At 38.0% G+C, this 16,112-nt stretch overlaps 1 protein-coding gene across 2 annotated transcripts in view; it reads left to right on the plus strand.

Moving 5' to 3' along the window:
- Positions 1 to 16,112, plus strand: part of LOC138807212 (ras-specific guanine nucleotide-releasing factor 2) — a 216,923-nt gene that overhangs the window by 90,246 nt on the left and 110,565 nt on the right. For both annotated transcript variants that reach the window (XM_069992805.1, XM_069992806.1), the window contains exons 4-9: positions 177 to 266; positions 3,077 to 3,330; positions 7,699 to 7,778; positions 8,162 to 8,355; positions 14,159 to 14,268; positions 15,311 to 15,429. In XM_069992805.1, coding sequence (XP_069848906.1) covers positions 177 to 266; positions 3,077 to 3,330; positions 7,699 to 7,778; positions 8,162 to 8,355; positions 14,159 to 14,268; positions 15,311 to 15,429 — 847 coding nt within the window. The remainder of the gene's footprint in view (positions 1 to 176; positions 267 to 3,076; positions 3,331 to 7,698; positions 7,779 to 8,161; positions 8,356 to 14,158; positions 14,269 to 15,310; positions 15,430 to 16,112) is intronic.

The raw sequence follows: 16,112 nt of genomic DNA on the forward strand, positions 1-16,112 counted from the left end.
CACCAAACTTAAGGTAAAGATCATCCTCTACCTCAGCACCAAAGGAAGAGTAGGTGCACAAAATACAATGGTTCCCTTGAGATTTCAGTGGACTTAGGCTGGTAGGCAGCTCTTCTGTCCTACTATTCTACTTCATGATTCCCTAAATCATGAGATGGACCAATTTTGTGTTACAGATTGTTGCCCTGAATAAAACGAAGGAACGAATGCGCCCTTACCAAAGCAACCAGGAAGATGAAGACCCAGACATCAAGAAGATTAAAAAGGTAGGACTTTGAAGGTTTCTGGTTCTGTGGGGACAAGGTGACCAATTGTCTATTCAATGGTGATGCCTTCGTCACCATGTCCCTGAGCTGGGAAACAGCCTTGATATTTCTGTGCTAATGACACCCACACTTGCCCTTCATAGTGATGCAGCCATAGCTGCATCTGGAGAACTTCAGCTTGAATTTTCTTTACAGTTGCAGGAATCTTCTTTTGGACTAGGGAAGAATGAAAAACAAGTATTAAGAGACAATAGCATTCTCTACCTAGGTTAATGAAGAGCTGTTGAATGTCCTAGTTTTGTGATACTTTCATATTTGGTAGGGATTTTTAAAAATTACATTTCAAAAATATTTCCCTTAATGTTAATCTGTAATTTAGGAATGGTATATTTTTTCATGTGAGAGGATTGAACAAATCAATACATCAGCTCAGATTTGTTTTATTATTATTGCCTCTTGTTTAGCAAGCACATAAACAGAACTTTCCATCTTACTGTCATTTAGAATCAAACAAGGAAGCAGCCCCTGGCACTCACTCCAGCCCACTGCCTTCTGATTCATGTCACTAAGGCTTTGATTCCGTAATCTTACTTGTCCATGTAAAACACCCGATTTGGTTAATGTTATGTAAAAGCTTTCAAATTTAAAGAACTTTTCCTGCATATGCATCTGTTTATTTATATTTCTTCCTATTATTTTCTGTTCCATTTTAAGTGAAACAAAACTTTAACCAAATACAGCTCAGAACTTGATACTGAAATGACTCTTTGGACTACGTTTTTAGTTTTCAAGAAGTAAAGATATAGATGAAGCATAGTGGCACACGTAACTGAAATATCAGCTGTTTGAGAGGTTCCCGGGCAGCCTGAGTGAAAATGAATGAGATCTTATCTCAAAATCATGATGAGTATAATGGTTAATGCCTGTAATCCCAGCTTCTCAGTTGATGGGAATGGGAGGCTTTCTGTTTGAGGTCACCTGGGCCAACTTAGTAAGGAATCCAGTTGAAAAAAAAAAAAACCTATGACTGACTCAAGTGGTTAAGCATTAATACATAAGATTTAAGCCCTGAGTTCACTCCTCGGTGCCAATAAATAATTAGTCAAATAGTAAAATAACACTATTCTTTTCTTAGCATTTATATTTTCTACTTAATTCTGGTTTATGTTATTATGTCACAAGATTAATGTTATTGCTTTACTTTTAATAGTATGCAGCTGCATGTAAACAAAGATATTAATAAAATCTAATTTTCAGTTTGGTTATACAAGCTGGTCTGTAAGTAAACAAGTGAGCCAGCTATTGTTCAGCAAAGAACACCTGTTCAAGTGAACAGAGACATTTTACTTGACAGAAAATTTAATTAAGTTGATTTTTATAAATACTTCTATTCAATGGAAGAGTTATGATAAAATAAGTGCTTTTATATATTTTTCTACATTCATGATTCTTAATAGAGGTAATTTTAAATCTACTTTTGAACTTGTTAAATAGACTTTGAAATTAACTTTATTGTTCTTTGTCTCAAGTCAAACCTGTGGAAAGAGACAGATGTTCACAAATGAATGATCTGTCTGTCTGTCTGTCTGTCTGTCTGTCTGTCTGTCTGTCTGTCTGTCTCTTTCTCTTTGTGCTGGTCCTGGGGCTTGAATGCAGGGCCTAGGTGCTGTCTCTGAGCTTTTTGCTCAAGGTTGGTACTCTACAAGTTGGGCCACAACTCCAGTTCCAGCCTTTTTGAGAGACTTAATGTAGATACATGTCTCAAAGACTTTCCTGTCCAGTCTGACTTAAAACCACAATCCTTAGATCTCAGCCTCCTGAGTTGCTAGGATTACAGACACAAGCCACCAGTACCCAGATATTTCTCTATTCTTATCTTGGCAAAAATGTATTTTCTTTACTTCAAGAGACCACAATTTGAAAATGGCTATAATTTGTAGATAATTTAACGTAAATTTCCAAAAAAAACAATATGCATATAATCTCTCCCATATAATTCTATTAACATATACTTAATTTTTATTATTTGAGGTATAAGCAACCTTAATACATTTATAAAATTGATAGTATGCTGTAAAAAAAATGAGGCAACTTTAAACCTCGCAAAGGAGTGGTGATGTTTAAATGAATAATTTATAGTAAATGGGTAAAATAGTATGAAAAAATCTAAAAACAGATTTAGTCGTAAATTGATGTTTTTAATTTTCTGTGAATTTTCAACCTGTGCTTTCTTGTTACATCTGCCACATCCAAAGTGGCAAATCTTAATTATCATTAATTTTTATATTTAGAAAGGATCTTTTAGTTGGAGTCTAATTATATATGAGAAAAAAGAGGACCAGAGTTCAATAATCAGCAGATTATTGGCAGAGTCTTTGAGTTAATGATTATGATATATATTATATATTTATATCTGCTTAGTATCTCCTATTTATCTATTAAAAATACTAGAAAAATTATGAGCATGGCTCCAGAGCCAGAGGTTTAGGCCAGAGATTGAGTGTTTGGAGACTCTGAATTCAAACCCAAGTGCCACCAAACAGTAGTATGGAATATAATATTTGAGTTAGTGTAGACAGGCTTATGTTGTGGAAGAAACTTGTGAATCTGAGAAAAATACCTTTTAGATCATCTTTTTTCCCTTGCTTTTTAGCAAATGCTTGCTATTTTTCCCATTCTGGTGTAACCACTGGGACACTCATTAAAGAAAACAGGATTGTATAAGGCATGGGATGGATGTACTTCATGGCAGGCTTAAGTAAGCCAGTCTACACTTCCCTGAGGTTCCTTTCTGTCTTTTTGTTCTGTAGGTTCAGAGCTTCATGAGAGGATGGCTGTGTAGAAGAAAATGGAAGACCATTGTGCAAGACTATATTTGTTCTCCACATGCTGAAAGTATGAGGAAGAGAAATCAGATTGTGTTCACCATGGTGGAGGCAGAGTCAGAATACGTGCACCAGCTCTACATCTTGGTCAATGGGTTCCTCCGGCCCCTGCGGATGGCAGCCAGCTCCAAGAAACCCCCCATCAGCCATGATGATGTCAGCAGCATTTTTCTCAATAGGTTTGTTCTTGCATAGATCCATGTTTTGTGAAAAGCTCCCTCCTTCTCTCCTGCTTTACCTCCCTCCCTCCCTCTTTCTTCCTCTCTTCTTTCATCAGGTACTGGGGAATTGAACCAAGGGCCTCATATATGCTATGGAAGTACTATACTATTCTTGTGCTTCTGTGGGGGATTGTGTGTGTGAAGATATTCCCTCTTACAAACTGAAACATTAACTGCAAAGTAACTGTGGACATTATTGGTAACTTTGATAAGGCGCCAAACCCTGATTAGAGGCGACATAGGAGAGAATGGAGTAGAAGACAGGAATAAAAGAGAAGGGTATAATAGAAAAGTCTTTCAAGAAAGGTTATTCTAAAGTGGATCAGAGGACTAAGGATGTAGTTCCACAGTAGAGCTTTTGTCTAAATGTGTGAAATTTTAAGTTCAATCTCCAAAACAAAAACAAAATAAATAGGTAATGGTAAATAGAGAAGAAAAGTATGATTCAGGGAGAAGAGAGGGTGTTCCACTGAAATGGAGTCATATGGACTTTTCTGCCTGGGGTGGCCTGGAACCTTGATCCTCTTAGTCTCAGCCTCCTATGTCACTATGACCAATGCATGCAATGCAGCAGCTATTGATGGAGAAAAGATCTCAAATGAACTTTTCTGCCCAGGCTGATGTTGAACTGTAATCATTTTGAGCTCAGACTCATAAGTAGCTAGGATTACATAGTGAATAGCTTGAAGATGTATACTTTTAAAGAGTGGCTTACAAGGTGTTAGTTGTCATAAATGTTATTAATTAGATTATCTTTCCTTGCTCCAGGCTGTTCAATTATTTTCAGTTAAAAAAAAATACTAGATGCTGGGCGCTGGTGGCTCATGCCTGTAATTCTAGCTACTCAGAAGGCTGAGATTTGAGGACTGCGGTTCAAAGCCAGCCTGGGAGCGAAAGTCCGTGAGACTCTTACCTCCAATTAAGCACTAGAAAACCAGAAGAGGAGCTGTGGCTCAAGATGTAGAGTGCTAGCTTTGAGCTGAAGAGCTCAGGGACAGTGCCCAGGCCCAGAGTTCAAGACCCATGACCAACAAAACAACAACAACAAAAAAAAAAACTAGATAAATACTTATTCCTAGTACATGTCACCAATGCAAAAGAATAGTTATTAAGAAGATACAAATATAATGTAGGTACAAATAACAACAATCAATGCAAAACATCTTACTACTAATGCACATCATTTAGTTACATCGTAAAGTAAAACCATGACAATTCGATGTGACATGACATTATTTTCAGTTTTGACACAGAGTTTATACTTAACTAAAAGTAATCTACCTAATTATGTATAGCATCAATTCATCTGTTTTCTGATTACTCAGGCAGGAATCAAAATATGAAAGTGAATGTATCAATTAGTTTTCAATGTAGGAGTGAGTAAGCTCTCTCTGACTGGAGGAAATTCTCTGTTTATAGAATTTTTTGGAAAGCATGGAGAATTAACACTGTCTATAGGGTCTTGAATTTAAAGGCATGACATCAGAGATGTGATCCAGGGGCTACGAACCACGGCCAGTCCCCCAGCCTTTAAAAGGCCTCTGAAGTTTGTTACCAGAAACTAAAATGCTGAGGCTAAGTGGTAAAATTGCCCCTCCCCTCCCAATACATCTCCTTTACTGACTTTCAACAACAAAAGAATGGTATCTACTTATACCTTCCTTTTTTATTATTAATTTACTTTATTGTTATTATAGAGGTGATACATAGAGGGATTACAGTTACATGAGTCAGGTAACAAGTACATTTCCTTTTGTATAGTGGCTTCTGTTCCTTTATTCTCTCCCAGTCCCTTCACCCGTCTCTGCCCACAAGTTGTATAGTTCACTTTCATTAGCATCCAGTGAGCTTCATGGCTGCAAGTTTTCACTCTTGTTCCTTTGAATTCTGTACCCTCCTCCTACCCTTCTGAAGACATATACTTGAATACACCATACGTATGGTAAAGAAGATAGAGTCATCAAGAACTAAAATAGTAAAAGAAAGAAAGGAAGAAAAAGAAAAAGGAGGCCTCTTGTTTCTGTATCTTGGAGTTTGTTTCAGCATGTATATTATTTTATATGAATATGAAGAGACACTTAGGCATTGGGCCTTTGTGTTCCTCTCTTAAGATTATCCTTTATTGATCTCACTATGTGTGAGTATCTAGACTCTTGTATAACTTATCATATCCCAGTGTATTTTAGACCTAATTTCCACATATCAGAGAGAACTTGCACCATTTGTCTCTCTGAGCCTCACTTACCATGATTTGTTCTAGTTCCATCCATTTCCCTACAAATAACATTATTTTTTCTTTCTAATGGCTATTTAAAATTCCATTGTGTATAAGCAGTGAACGTAGATGTGCAGGTATCTTTATTATATCCTGTCTCATGATGTTAATGATAGATACCTGGCAGTGGTATGGCTGGGACGTAGGGAAGATCTATGTTTAGTTTTTTGAGGAACCTCCAGACAGCTGTCCAGAGTAGTTGTACTAGTTTACATCCCCACCAACTGTGTAGTAGGGTTCCTTTCCCCCTATATCTCTGCCAACATTTGTTGTTCAAATTCACACTGTTGGCCAATCTAACTGAGTTGAGATGAATCTCTGAGTTGTTTTAATTTGCATTTCCTTATTGGACATGGATGATGAGCATTTCCTCATGTGTCTCTTTGCCATTCTTACCTCTTCTTCTGAGAAGTCTCTTCTAGTGATTTGGTTTATGATGTGATCATCTCTGTTCTCTTGGGTTTAGAGTATGTAATTGTAATGTTTATATAGGTATTTGTGTTTTCCTTTGTTCAAAGTGTTTGACATTTTCATAAATTTGTGTATGTTTTTCATGGATTGGAAAGGAGATTGTTTTTTGCATTAGTAAAGTTTATTACTTGAAAAAAAAGTCTCTTCTTAGCTCTTTGCCCATTTAGTGATTGGTTTATTAGGTTTGGGAGGGGTTAGTTTCTTGAGCTCCTTGTACATATTGGATATGTAGCTTTTGTCTGATATATTGTTGATAAAGATCTCTCAGTCTGTTGATGCTGGGAAAACCGGGCAACCTTATGCAGAAAACTAAAAGTGGATTCCTGTTTGTTACCAGGCACTAATAGCAATTCAAAGTGGATCAAAGACCTCACGTCAGACCCAAAACTTTAAAACTACTGCGAGAGAGTAGGGGGGAACTTATAGGTATCATAGGAAACTTAAAACTTAGACGTATAGGTAGAAACTTCTTGAAATGAGTCCCAGAGGCACCACAGATAGGATGGAAACTTGACAAGTAGGACTTATCAATCAAAATGAAGTTTCTGTGCAGCTAAGGACATGGATACTTCTATCTTTCTTGTCTTGTCAAGTGTATATACCTATTGGTAGAAGTGTATTTACATCCAGAATGTAGCTGCCAGGGAGTCTGGGAAATGTAATTTTAGCTCACTTCCATCTCTGACTAAGAGGATGGAAGTCAATTGAAAGACTAATTTATAATAACTGTTAAAGTACATTTGATTGAAATCCTTGAACATCACATACTACTTAAACTTTCTTTAAAAGAAGAAAGTCACAGTGTCGAATTTTGTTTTTGTTTTAATGGACTCTTTGGAGGTAGGGAGAATTTATCCTGATATTTATTGTTGTGAAATTTGACCCACAACACACCAAGAGCTCTCCCTGAAAAGAATAATTATGTTTTCCTTCAGAAAAGGCTCCAATAGCTTATTCTAATTAAGAGAGAGCAAATTATATTTGACTCTGGAAACTATCCATAGCCCTTTTAGAATGTTAGATCCTTAATTTATGTATAATTCTCATTTTAGTATCTCTGGATAGGCCCCACTATTTTCAGAAGATAATGCTATATTTCTGTCTTAACTGTCTTAGAAGTACAGTAGAGTTCTGTGATTTTTTTTTTTGCTATGGATTTTTTTCCTCCTTGTCAAAACTCATTTCAATAAAAGAGAAACCTTTCCTTGCATTTTCAAGAATCAAATATGAAAAGACAAAGGATCATAACTTTAATTTTCTGATTATCAGTTGAAGTGCTTCATTCTAACAGTAGAAAGCTCACTTTTAAATGATGAAGAGGGTATGACAACAGTTTGATATTTCTTATGTTCCACTGTTTAAGGCTTATGTTGGAGTTTTCTTTGGGTTTTGTTGCAGTTCTATAAAAGAGAAATTGCTTTATGAAGGCTAATACAACCCATGTTATTATTGTACAGTTTGGAGTCTCTATAAAACTAGTGTTCTGTGTATACAATATGCTTTAAGCACTTACTGGGTTCTATTGACAAAGTAAGCACTTTACAGAGACTAAATTGTATCTTTTTTTTTGTCTTTTATAGTGAAACAATCATGTTTCTTCATGAAATATTTCATCAAGGACTGAAGGCAAGGATAGCAAATTGGCCTACTTTAATTTTAGGTAAGTATGTTCTTTGAAGATAATTTTTTTTCTTCCAGAATGATTGCAAATACATTTATGCATTATTCTGAGTTGCCTGAAGTTTACTTTTGACCTGTGAACTTCTGTAAGCAGAAGTTTTGGGGTCTTTTGGGCTCTGTCTTAGAAGTTCCTTTCACCCCTTCTCCTGATCTGTCATAGATCATTTAGGACTGATGTCACATTTTATCCCAGAGTAGGTTTTCCCTAATTTGTCATTTAACATGAGCACTGAGACCTGTGCAAGTGTGACACTTAATTCTGGCAGCCAGAACAAAGTAATCTTTGCTCTTTGATCTTCCCATTGAATGTAGATAATTTACCAAGCACCAAGAGAAACAGCCATGTTTTCTTCTCTTTTCCAGCTGATCTATTTGATATTTTGCTGCCCATGCTAAACATTTATCAAGAATTTGTGCGTAATCACCAGTACAGTCTCCAAGTACTCGCCAACTGTAAGCAAAACAGAGATTTTGACAAACTCTTAAAACAGTATGAAGCCAACCCTGCCTGTGAGGGGAGGATGCTGGAAACATTCTTGACTTACCCAATGTTTCAGGTAAATCCATTGCCGTGCATCTTATAAGTCATTGGTTCCAGCTCAATGCTGTGCCCTTAGGGGGCTAGAAGCCTCTGTGAAGTGTGCCTGGGAAGAATGATGCAGCATGTCATCTTCTTAACTTTCGCTCTGAGACAAAAAATATATGACACACATTCTCTCTGTGTATAGTATATGTAGAAGACCAGGAATTTAAAAATGTGTGTGTGTGTGTGTGTGTGTGTGTGTGTGTGTTGCTAGTTATTGACCATAGAGTTATGTAAATATGGAGCAAGTGCTTTTTTGCTCAGCTATATCCCCAAACCAGAAAACAAGCATTTTTAAAGTACATAATTCAAGAATGGTGTTGCTTTATAAGTAACACCATTTTCTCCTCATAAAAAGATTCCACACAGACCTCTTTCATACAGTCTCCTCCTCCAGCATGTTTAAAAATATTATTAGGTTTACAGAAATAGGATTTTGTGCAAATGTTCCAGTTTATGTCGGTTGCATAAAAGGTTCCTGGGGACTGAAGTGACTGCTGGGATGGTCTCTTTGTTTTGCATTCTGTCTTCCCACCCCGTCATGATGGCTGATGAGTTTCCTTTGGCTGGAGCCAAGGAAAGGCCTCCCTGGTCACTGAGGCTGTGAAGATCTCAGAGCCAGAAGGCACTGGCTAGGCCTAGGGACTGTTGGCTCCTGGTTTAGTAGCCTCACTGAGGTAGGCCAAGCCAGAGTTCACTTTGGAAGTTGAGAGAAATGCATGGGATCAAGTATACTTGCACTCATTCCTGGATCTAGGGCTTTGCCACTCAGAGCTCTGTCTGAACTAAGTAATGTTAGGGGCCAAAACATGCATTGGATCTTTTGCTCCTTTGAAATATGTCGATTCTGTTCTTTTGGAAAGGCATTGAATGTTCCCATTGTGGAATTTATGGGGCTTCTGGCAAGACCTCCAGATTGTCATGTGGTAAACCAATTGTACTGAGCATGTGTTGTGGTTATGGTGGACTGCTTTGTCCCCCTAAGCAATCATCTCTGACCTTGGGCCAATCATTTTGTAGGCTTAGAATGAAATGTCGTTGTGGTCCATAATTGTTTGCCTGAAAACTCTGGCTTTCTCAAAACCCTGGAAGATGTCATAGAAGTTTAGAAGATTTTTTAAAAAGGATACATTTGAAGCCATTTAAGTGTAATGAAGTTTCATAATGTTCTATCTTTTTCATGGAACTAAATTGTTCAAACTATTTGCTTCTCTGAAGAAATATTTCACAATAAAAATTTCAGACTTTGATTATACCATATCCATAATTGGAATTTGAGGCTTTATTTACAGTGAAGCATTTTAGGTAGTTTACTAATCGGTGGTTTTATTTTAATTTTCAACACTTTTCTCTAGGTGATGATTCTCCAAATTGTACCTGTCAGTAGGTCAAGGCAGGTGAATATTATAAAGGTGGAGTTATGAAAAAGGCGTAGAACATCTAGAGAAGTTCTTAGTTGTCTTTCTGATTCCGTGCTAGTTTCATGTTATGTAATTCCCTCTTACTGTGATTTTCTTGTGTTTTTCTTTTTCTTTTTCTTTGTGTTTGCTGGTACTGGGAGGCTTGAACACAGGGCCTCACACTCTTGTTTTGATTTTTTGCTCAAGGTTAACACTGTACCACTTGAGACATACCTTCACTTCTGGCTTTTTGCTGGTCAATTGGAGTTAAGAGTCCTGCAGACTTTTCTGCCACTGCTAGCTCTCTTGATGTTTTAAGTGGCAGAACTACATTTGCTCCGTAGACAAGGGGCCTAAAAACAGTTGAATACAGGGCCTTAGAAAGGTCTTTGGATTCCTTAAGAATGGTGAGATGCTCTTTCACCATCCTTCCCTTTCTCCTCCTAGAGTTTGAGCCCAATAAAAGTGACTAAGCATTTTAATTGATGCCAATACATCCCCATAGTAAAGAACACGGGACTGGGAACACACTTCTTACTCTCTAATGGAGGCACCTGAGCTCTGCTTATCTCTAAGACTTCTGCTTTCTGACTGTAGTCCTGGGAGACTTTGTTGTCTGAACAGTTTAATTGAGCAACCATGTGGTGTTGCAGAACATAGGATTAGCTAGGCACCCCCCTCCCATACTGTAGTGACCTCAAGCCCAAGAATTTAGTGGAAAGGTCAGATGGTAAGATTATTTGGCTTCTTCCAGACCAGAGTAACCTAAACTTTGTGAAAGCCATTGCTCTGGGAGAAGCTATAAACTAAAAGAATTTATCTGAAATTGGCTCAATTGCAGGACATAAGCAAATAGAAAGAACACTACATTGTGCTTATTTGCTTTATTACAACGTAGAAGAGAGTAAGAGGAGAAATCATAGAGTGCTGCATGTAGATCTTGTGGTCCCTTGTATATCTCCTCCGTCTTCACTTGGTGGCTCTTCAGCCTGCCTTATTTCAAGGAGTGAGAATATGAAATGATTGTGGGGGAGGGGGTGGAGCATTTCCCCGTCTAGAAGCCTGAAGGCTTATTTCTTACCAGATTCATTCCATATTCACTGGTTTGGTGTGGTTCTTTCATTAATGAGGTAGAATAGTCATGAAGATATACTCTCTCAGAGCCTGGGATGCATCAACTTTCCTCTACACATACTGAATTGCAGGAATATCTCCTTGCCTCCACCTTGCTCCTGTAGAGGTGGAAACTTTTGGATTAGTCTAGGGCACCATGAAGAGGTGACCTTTAATCATACTGCTAGGAGGGGGCTCTGACTCAAACTGATTTGAGCTCAGATATGAGCACACAGGTTGGTGTAGGTGTGAGGGAGAGGAGATAGTTATTGCCTACTTCCTATTGAATCATTTTATTGATTAGTAGTGTTACTGAACAATGGAACTATGGAGTAATTATAGAATTTTTTTTTTGGGTCCGGTCGTGGGGCCTGAACTCTGGGCCTGGGCGCTGTCCCTCAGCTCTTCAGCTCAAGGCTAGCGCTCTACCACTTGAGCCACAGCGCCACTTCCGGCTTTTTTCTTTTTGCTTATGTGGTGCTGAGAAATCGAACCCAGGGCCTCATGCATACAAGACAAGTGCTCTACCACTGAGCCACTTTCCCAGCCCCTAATTATAGAATTTTTATGATGCAGCAACATTATTCCCAATGGGACATCTAGACTTGTAAGTCCAAGTGTTACCAAGAAAATTTTTAATGGAAAATAATATAGATATTAATAAAAATTTTTATTTAGCAAACACATAGGCTTGGGTGGTACTATTTAAATTGGCTTTGACTATTCATCTATTTATTAGGATACATATGTTTTAGAAGTCTATAAGCAAGTTGATTATGCAATCTGCTACTGACAAGACCAGCACTGATAGGTGTCATTATGCAATTAGTGACTGTCATTGGAGAAGTAATTAACATAGAATGATTAATATTAATGAATATAGAGGTAATTAATACAGAGTAAATAAAATTAATAGTAATTAATAGAGCTAATTAGTATAACATAATTAATGTTAACCAGGTAGCATTAATTAATATTAGTTTGATCAACATAGAGTAACTAGTATCTGTTCATTGTTAAAGCCAGTGTGTATTGAATTTCAGCAGCCACTGTGATTATGGAGTTTCTCTCACAACCTATTGGCAATCAGCTCTTGACTATACCAATGAGCTCTTTTTAGAGTAATTAATTTCTCTGCAGAAATGTCTCTCCCTGCTTTTTTGGCAGTGCTAGCATTTATTTGTTTGTGGAAAGGGCCAGTTACCGAATTCAGCTCCATCCATTTGAGTCTTAGCCAGGGAGATCTTTAAAATAGATTTCCCTAATGGAGGAGGATCATGAAGCTATTGACTAAACTTAGTTTTGTGTGGTTGCAGTACATTGTAAGTAGTCAGATTCTCCCACTCCTTCACCTCTGTTATAAAAAAAATATGGGTACACTAGCTGTTGATTGCTCAGTTTTCTGTGGAACTAGTAACTCTACTGCAAACTATTATCCATCATAGGATTGTGCCACAAAAAGGGATATCTAAAAGCATCTAGATCCCAGAAGATACAAGATATCATTGAAGGTGGTTTCGGTGAGAAGTTTATGTAATGAAGAGAGCAGTGTCTCCTGTGTTTCCTCCTTCTAAGAGTTCAACCCTCCTTAGTTGTTCTTGACTGTGCTGCCAGAGCCTTGACTTGGCCATAGAGCTTAAGTTCTGTATCTGTGTCATAGATGACTGAAATGTATGCTAATGTACAAAATATTAATAAATGGACCATAAAGGCCACCACCTGCATGAGAGAAAAAGCAGGTCCACAAACAGGCCACCAGATCACCAGATAGAGTCTCCATCTGGGGCTTCACACAGGGGTCTGGCAAACTGTTTTCTGTCCTCATTCCCAGAGATCCTTATTAGTACTGACTAAGACCCCAATCCTACAGAAGTGACCCACTGGGGTGTGATCCTTAAGGGAAATACTGTAGGGGAGTCCCACAGCTAGCTCTACCATTTGCCAGGTGGCCACCTTGGACAAGTCACTGGACCTCGTCCCACTCCATTATTTTACTTGGAGAGTAGATAACTAATTTTACATCCATGGATGTGTCTGCGAAGTCTGCAGCATTCTCAGCTGCACAGTAGGCAGGTTTGTGGAAGCTGTTGTTCATGTGTGCTACTAAAATTAAACTCAAAATTCATGCTTCCTGAAAGTACTCTGTTTTATAAGTCAGGAAGATAAATATGTGTACTGATAAACTGTAATTTAAGTTAGATCTCTACCATGTCCTATTAAAATCCTCATATGATTGGTGGTGTTTCTGCCTTTGATAGAATTCAGGTAGATAAAGTACAAATAAGCCGGGTGCCTGTGGCTCACGCCTGTAATCCTAGCTACTCAGGAGGCTGAGATCTGAGGATCGAGGTTCAAAGCCAGCCTGGGCAGGAAAGTCCATGAGACTCTTATCTCCCATAAACCACTAGAAAACTGGAAGTGGTGCTGTGGCTCAAGCGGTAGTACGCTCACCTTGAGGTGAAGAGCGCAAGGACAGCACCCAAGCCTAGAGTTCAAGCCCTATGACCAACCAAAATAAAAAGGTACAAATAAATAAATAATCTAAGTAAACAGTAGTTTTAGAGATGGATCAGAATGTAGTAAGGGAGAGATTAATGCCATTGTATTGTCAATTTTTAAAAATTACAAAGATAAATAAAATATAGGCTCAAGTTACCTGGTGATAGCTCTAACTTTCCCTATGAGCAAATTTCCAAAAACCAAAGCAAAAATAATAAAATATTAAATGTAAAATATTAAAGAAACAATTTTTTTGTACTTGAAGACTTCATTTATTACTACCTTTAATTTGGTGATAATCATACTCTAGGTGTTATTTTTATTAGCATCAATTAGTTGCACAAAGGCTTTAATTTTAGCATGCTTATTTGTGTATACAATAATATATCTTGATCAGAATCATCCATCATTCTCCCTCTTCCCTTCTCTTCCTTCCTAAACCCTTGTAGTTTTATTTTATTCTCCTTCTGTCCCCCTCTTAGTCCACTCCCACTAGTCCTGACACTCCAGACATGTTTCAATTCGAATCCTAGCATTCATATTTCTGTAGCTACCTTTTCTTATGTTCTAGGTGAAGTCTTTTTTGGGGTGTATGTGTGAAGTTTTGCATAGAGAATTCCCCATAGATTCCTTTAAAGGATTATTTGTAAAACAATTAAATTTATGACACTAGAGATCAGCTTCTCAGAGACGATGGCACTGCAAAGAGCGTCTCCATGTCACTCATCCTCACCTCTTGCTCAAATTGGCTTTTGTTTCATTTAGATCCCTAGATATATCATCACGCTGCATGAACTCCTGGCTCACACACCTCATGAGCATGTGGAGAGAAAAAGTCTGGAGTTTGCTAAGTCAAAACTGGAGGAACTGTCCAGGTATGCAGAGAGTTTGTAATAAAGTCTTGTGATGGCAAAGCAGCAACTTAGTCTCCTTTGGGCACCTATTATGCATGTTTCAAAGATCAGGGAGTAAAATATAAACCCAATTCTCATATTCATCTTCAATTTAAATGAGGATCTGGATCATCATTCACTTTATTTACTTATGTATTTAACCTGTACTAGTGCTTAAAGTCAGGGATTTAAGCTCACATAGCTTTTTGTGTTCACAGCTGTTGCTCTATCACTTGAGCCATGCTTCTAGCCAGCATTTTGCTGCATAATTGCAGATAGTCTCTTGGACTTTTCCTCCTTGATTGACTTTGAACCATGATCCTTCAAGTCTCAGACTCCTAAGCAATGTTTTATAGCATGTGAATTTATGTAACTGAGATTAGGTAAAATTTGGTTTAAATTTGGAAATATTCACAATTTTCCTTCAAACTGGAAAAAAATAGCATTCAGCTACATTTTGCTATTCATATTTGGCAAAAGCTACAGAACTTAGAATTTACATTTCTTTTTCTTTTCTTTTTCCAATTGCTTTTCGTTTTGGTACCACTGGAATTTGAACTCAGGCATTCATAGTTGCAGGCACTCTTCTGCTTGAGCCATGCCTCAGTTTCCCAGTTTGCATTTTTTGATGACTTTTCATTGTTGTTGGAAGTTATTTATGGCTATGTTCCTTTAGATTATATGGGATAAATTTATTCTCTTTCTAAGGAGTGGTACTTCAATTGATATAGCTATATATAAAATGATAGGTTGTTTTCATGTTGCATGCAGAGCCAGCATTCCCAGGTTACTCACTGATGGCTGAGTTGTTTATCATTTATAGTCATCTCACGTATTGACCTTGCTTTGGCCAATACACGAGATGACTGAAAATTCTCAGCATGTTCCAGATGCTTTGAACTTGTACCAATTTAATCAAAGCAAGTTCAGAATCAAGCTTCCTAGCTGAAGCTCTTCTTTGCCTGTGCCCTGGGACAATAGCTAATATCTCTTGCTGTGATCCTGTCTGCATTGTGTCTGACAGGGTAATGCATGATGAAGTGAGTGACACTGAAAACATAAGGAAAAACCTTGCTATTGAAAGAATGATAGTGGAGGGCTGTGACATTTTGCTGGACACCAGCCAAACTTTCATCCGCCAAGGTAAGTTCTTGTCATATAGATCCATGACCTTTGGGATCTGTGTAGCAGAAGCAGGGATGCATTCTGGAGCAGGCCTCATTTAACTGTGTGATTGGTGCAGTTCATGGAGAACATCCTCATGGCCTTATCCGAGGCTGTGGTTGAGGCCCACCTCTGTGCTGTTTCTTTTCAGGGGCCATGAATAACAGCAACACAATAATAGTAAAGCACGAGTGGGATAGTAAGTTACACTCTGGCTGGACTCTTCTCCTCAGTGGACCAGACATTCTCTGCAGCTTCAAGGAAGACAGATCGGTTTGGCCAATGGAAGTGGCAATGCAAGGTGGTGATGATATCCAGACAAAGGTCCAAGAGAAACTTGCGTACCTCAAAGCCCTTTCACATAAAAGTGAAGACAATGTCCGAAGTGAAAATAGCTGTTTCTTGTTCCCATTTCTCATCAGCACTTCTGGAGCAGCCCTATGACATAATTTCATTCAAGTGGTGACATCCGTTAGCAGATAGAATCTTTCCTGGTAGACCACTGACATGCTTTGGTCATGGTGAAGCTATTGTGCATGGAGAGCAGGCTTTTGGGACATCACCCAGTAATTTCACTTTTGAAACGATGAAGATATTTGTGCCAGAAAGTGGAGAAGCAACAACCTGGCAAAGTACCTTCCTTCTCAACTCCTTTTTTCCCC

This window comes from Dipodomys merriami, unplaced genomic scaffold, assembly GCF_024711535.1.
Source record: "Dipodomys merriami isolate MVZ:Mamm:240054 unplaced genomic scaffold, mDipMer1.0.p SCAF_416, whole genome shotgun sequence".
Taxonomy (NCBI): Eukaryota; Metazoa; Chordata; class Mammalia; order Rodentia; family Heteromyidae; genus Dipodomys; species Dipodomys merriami.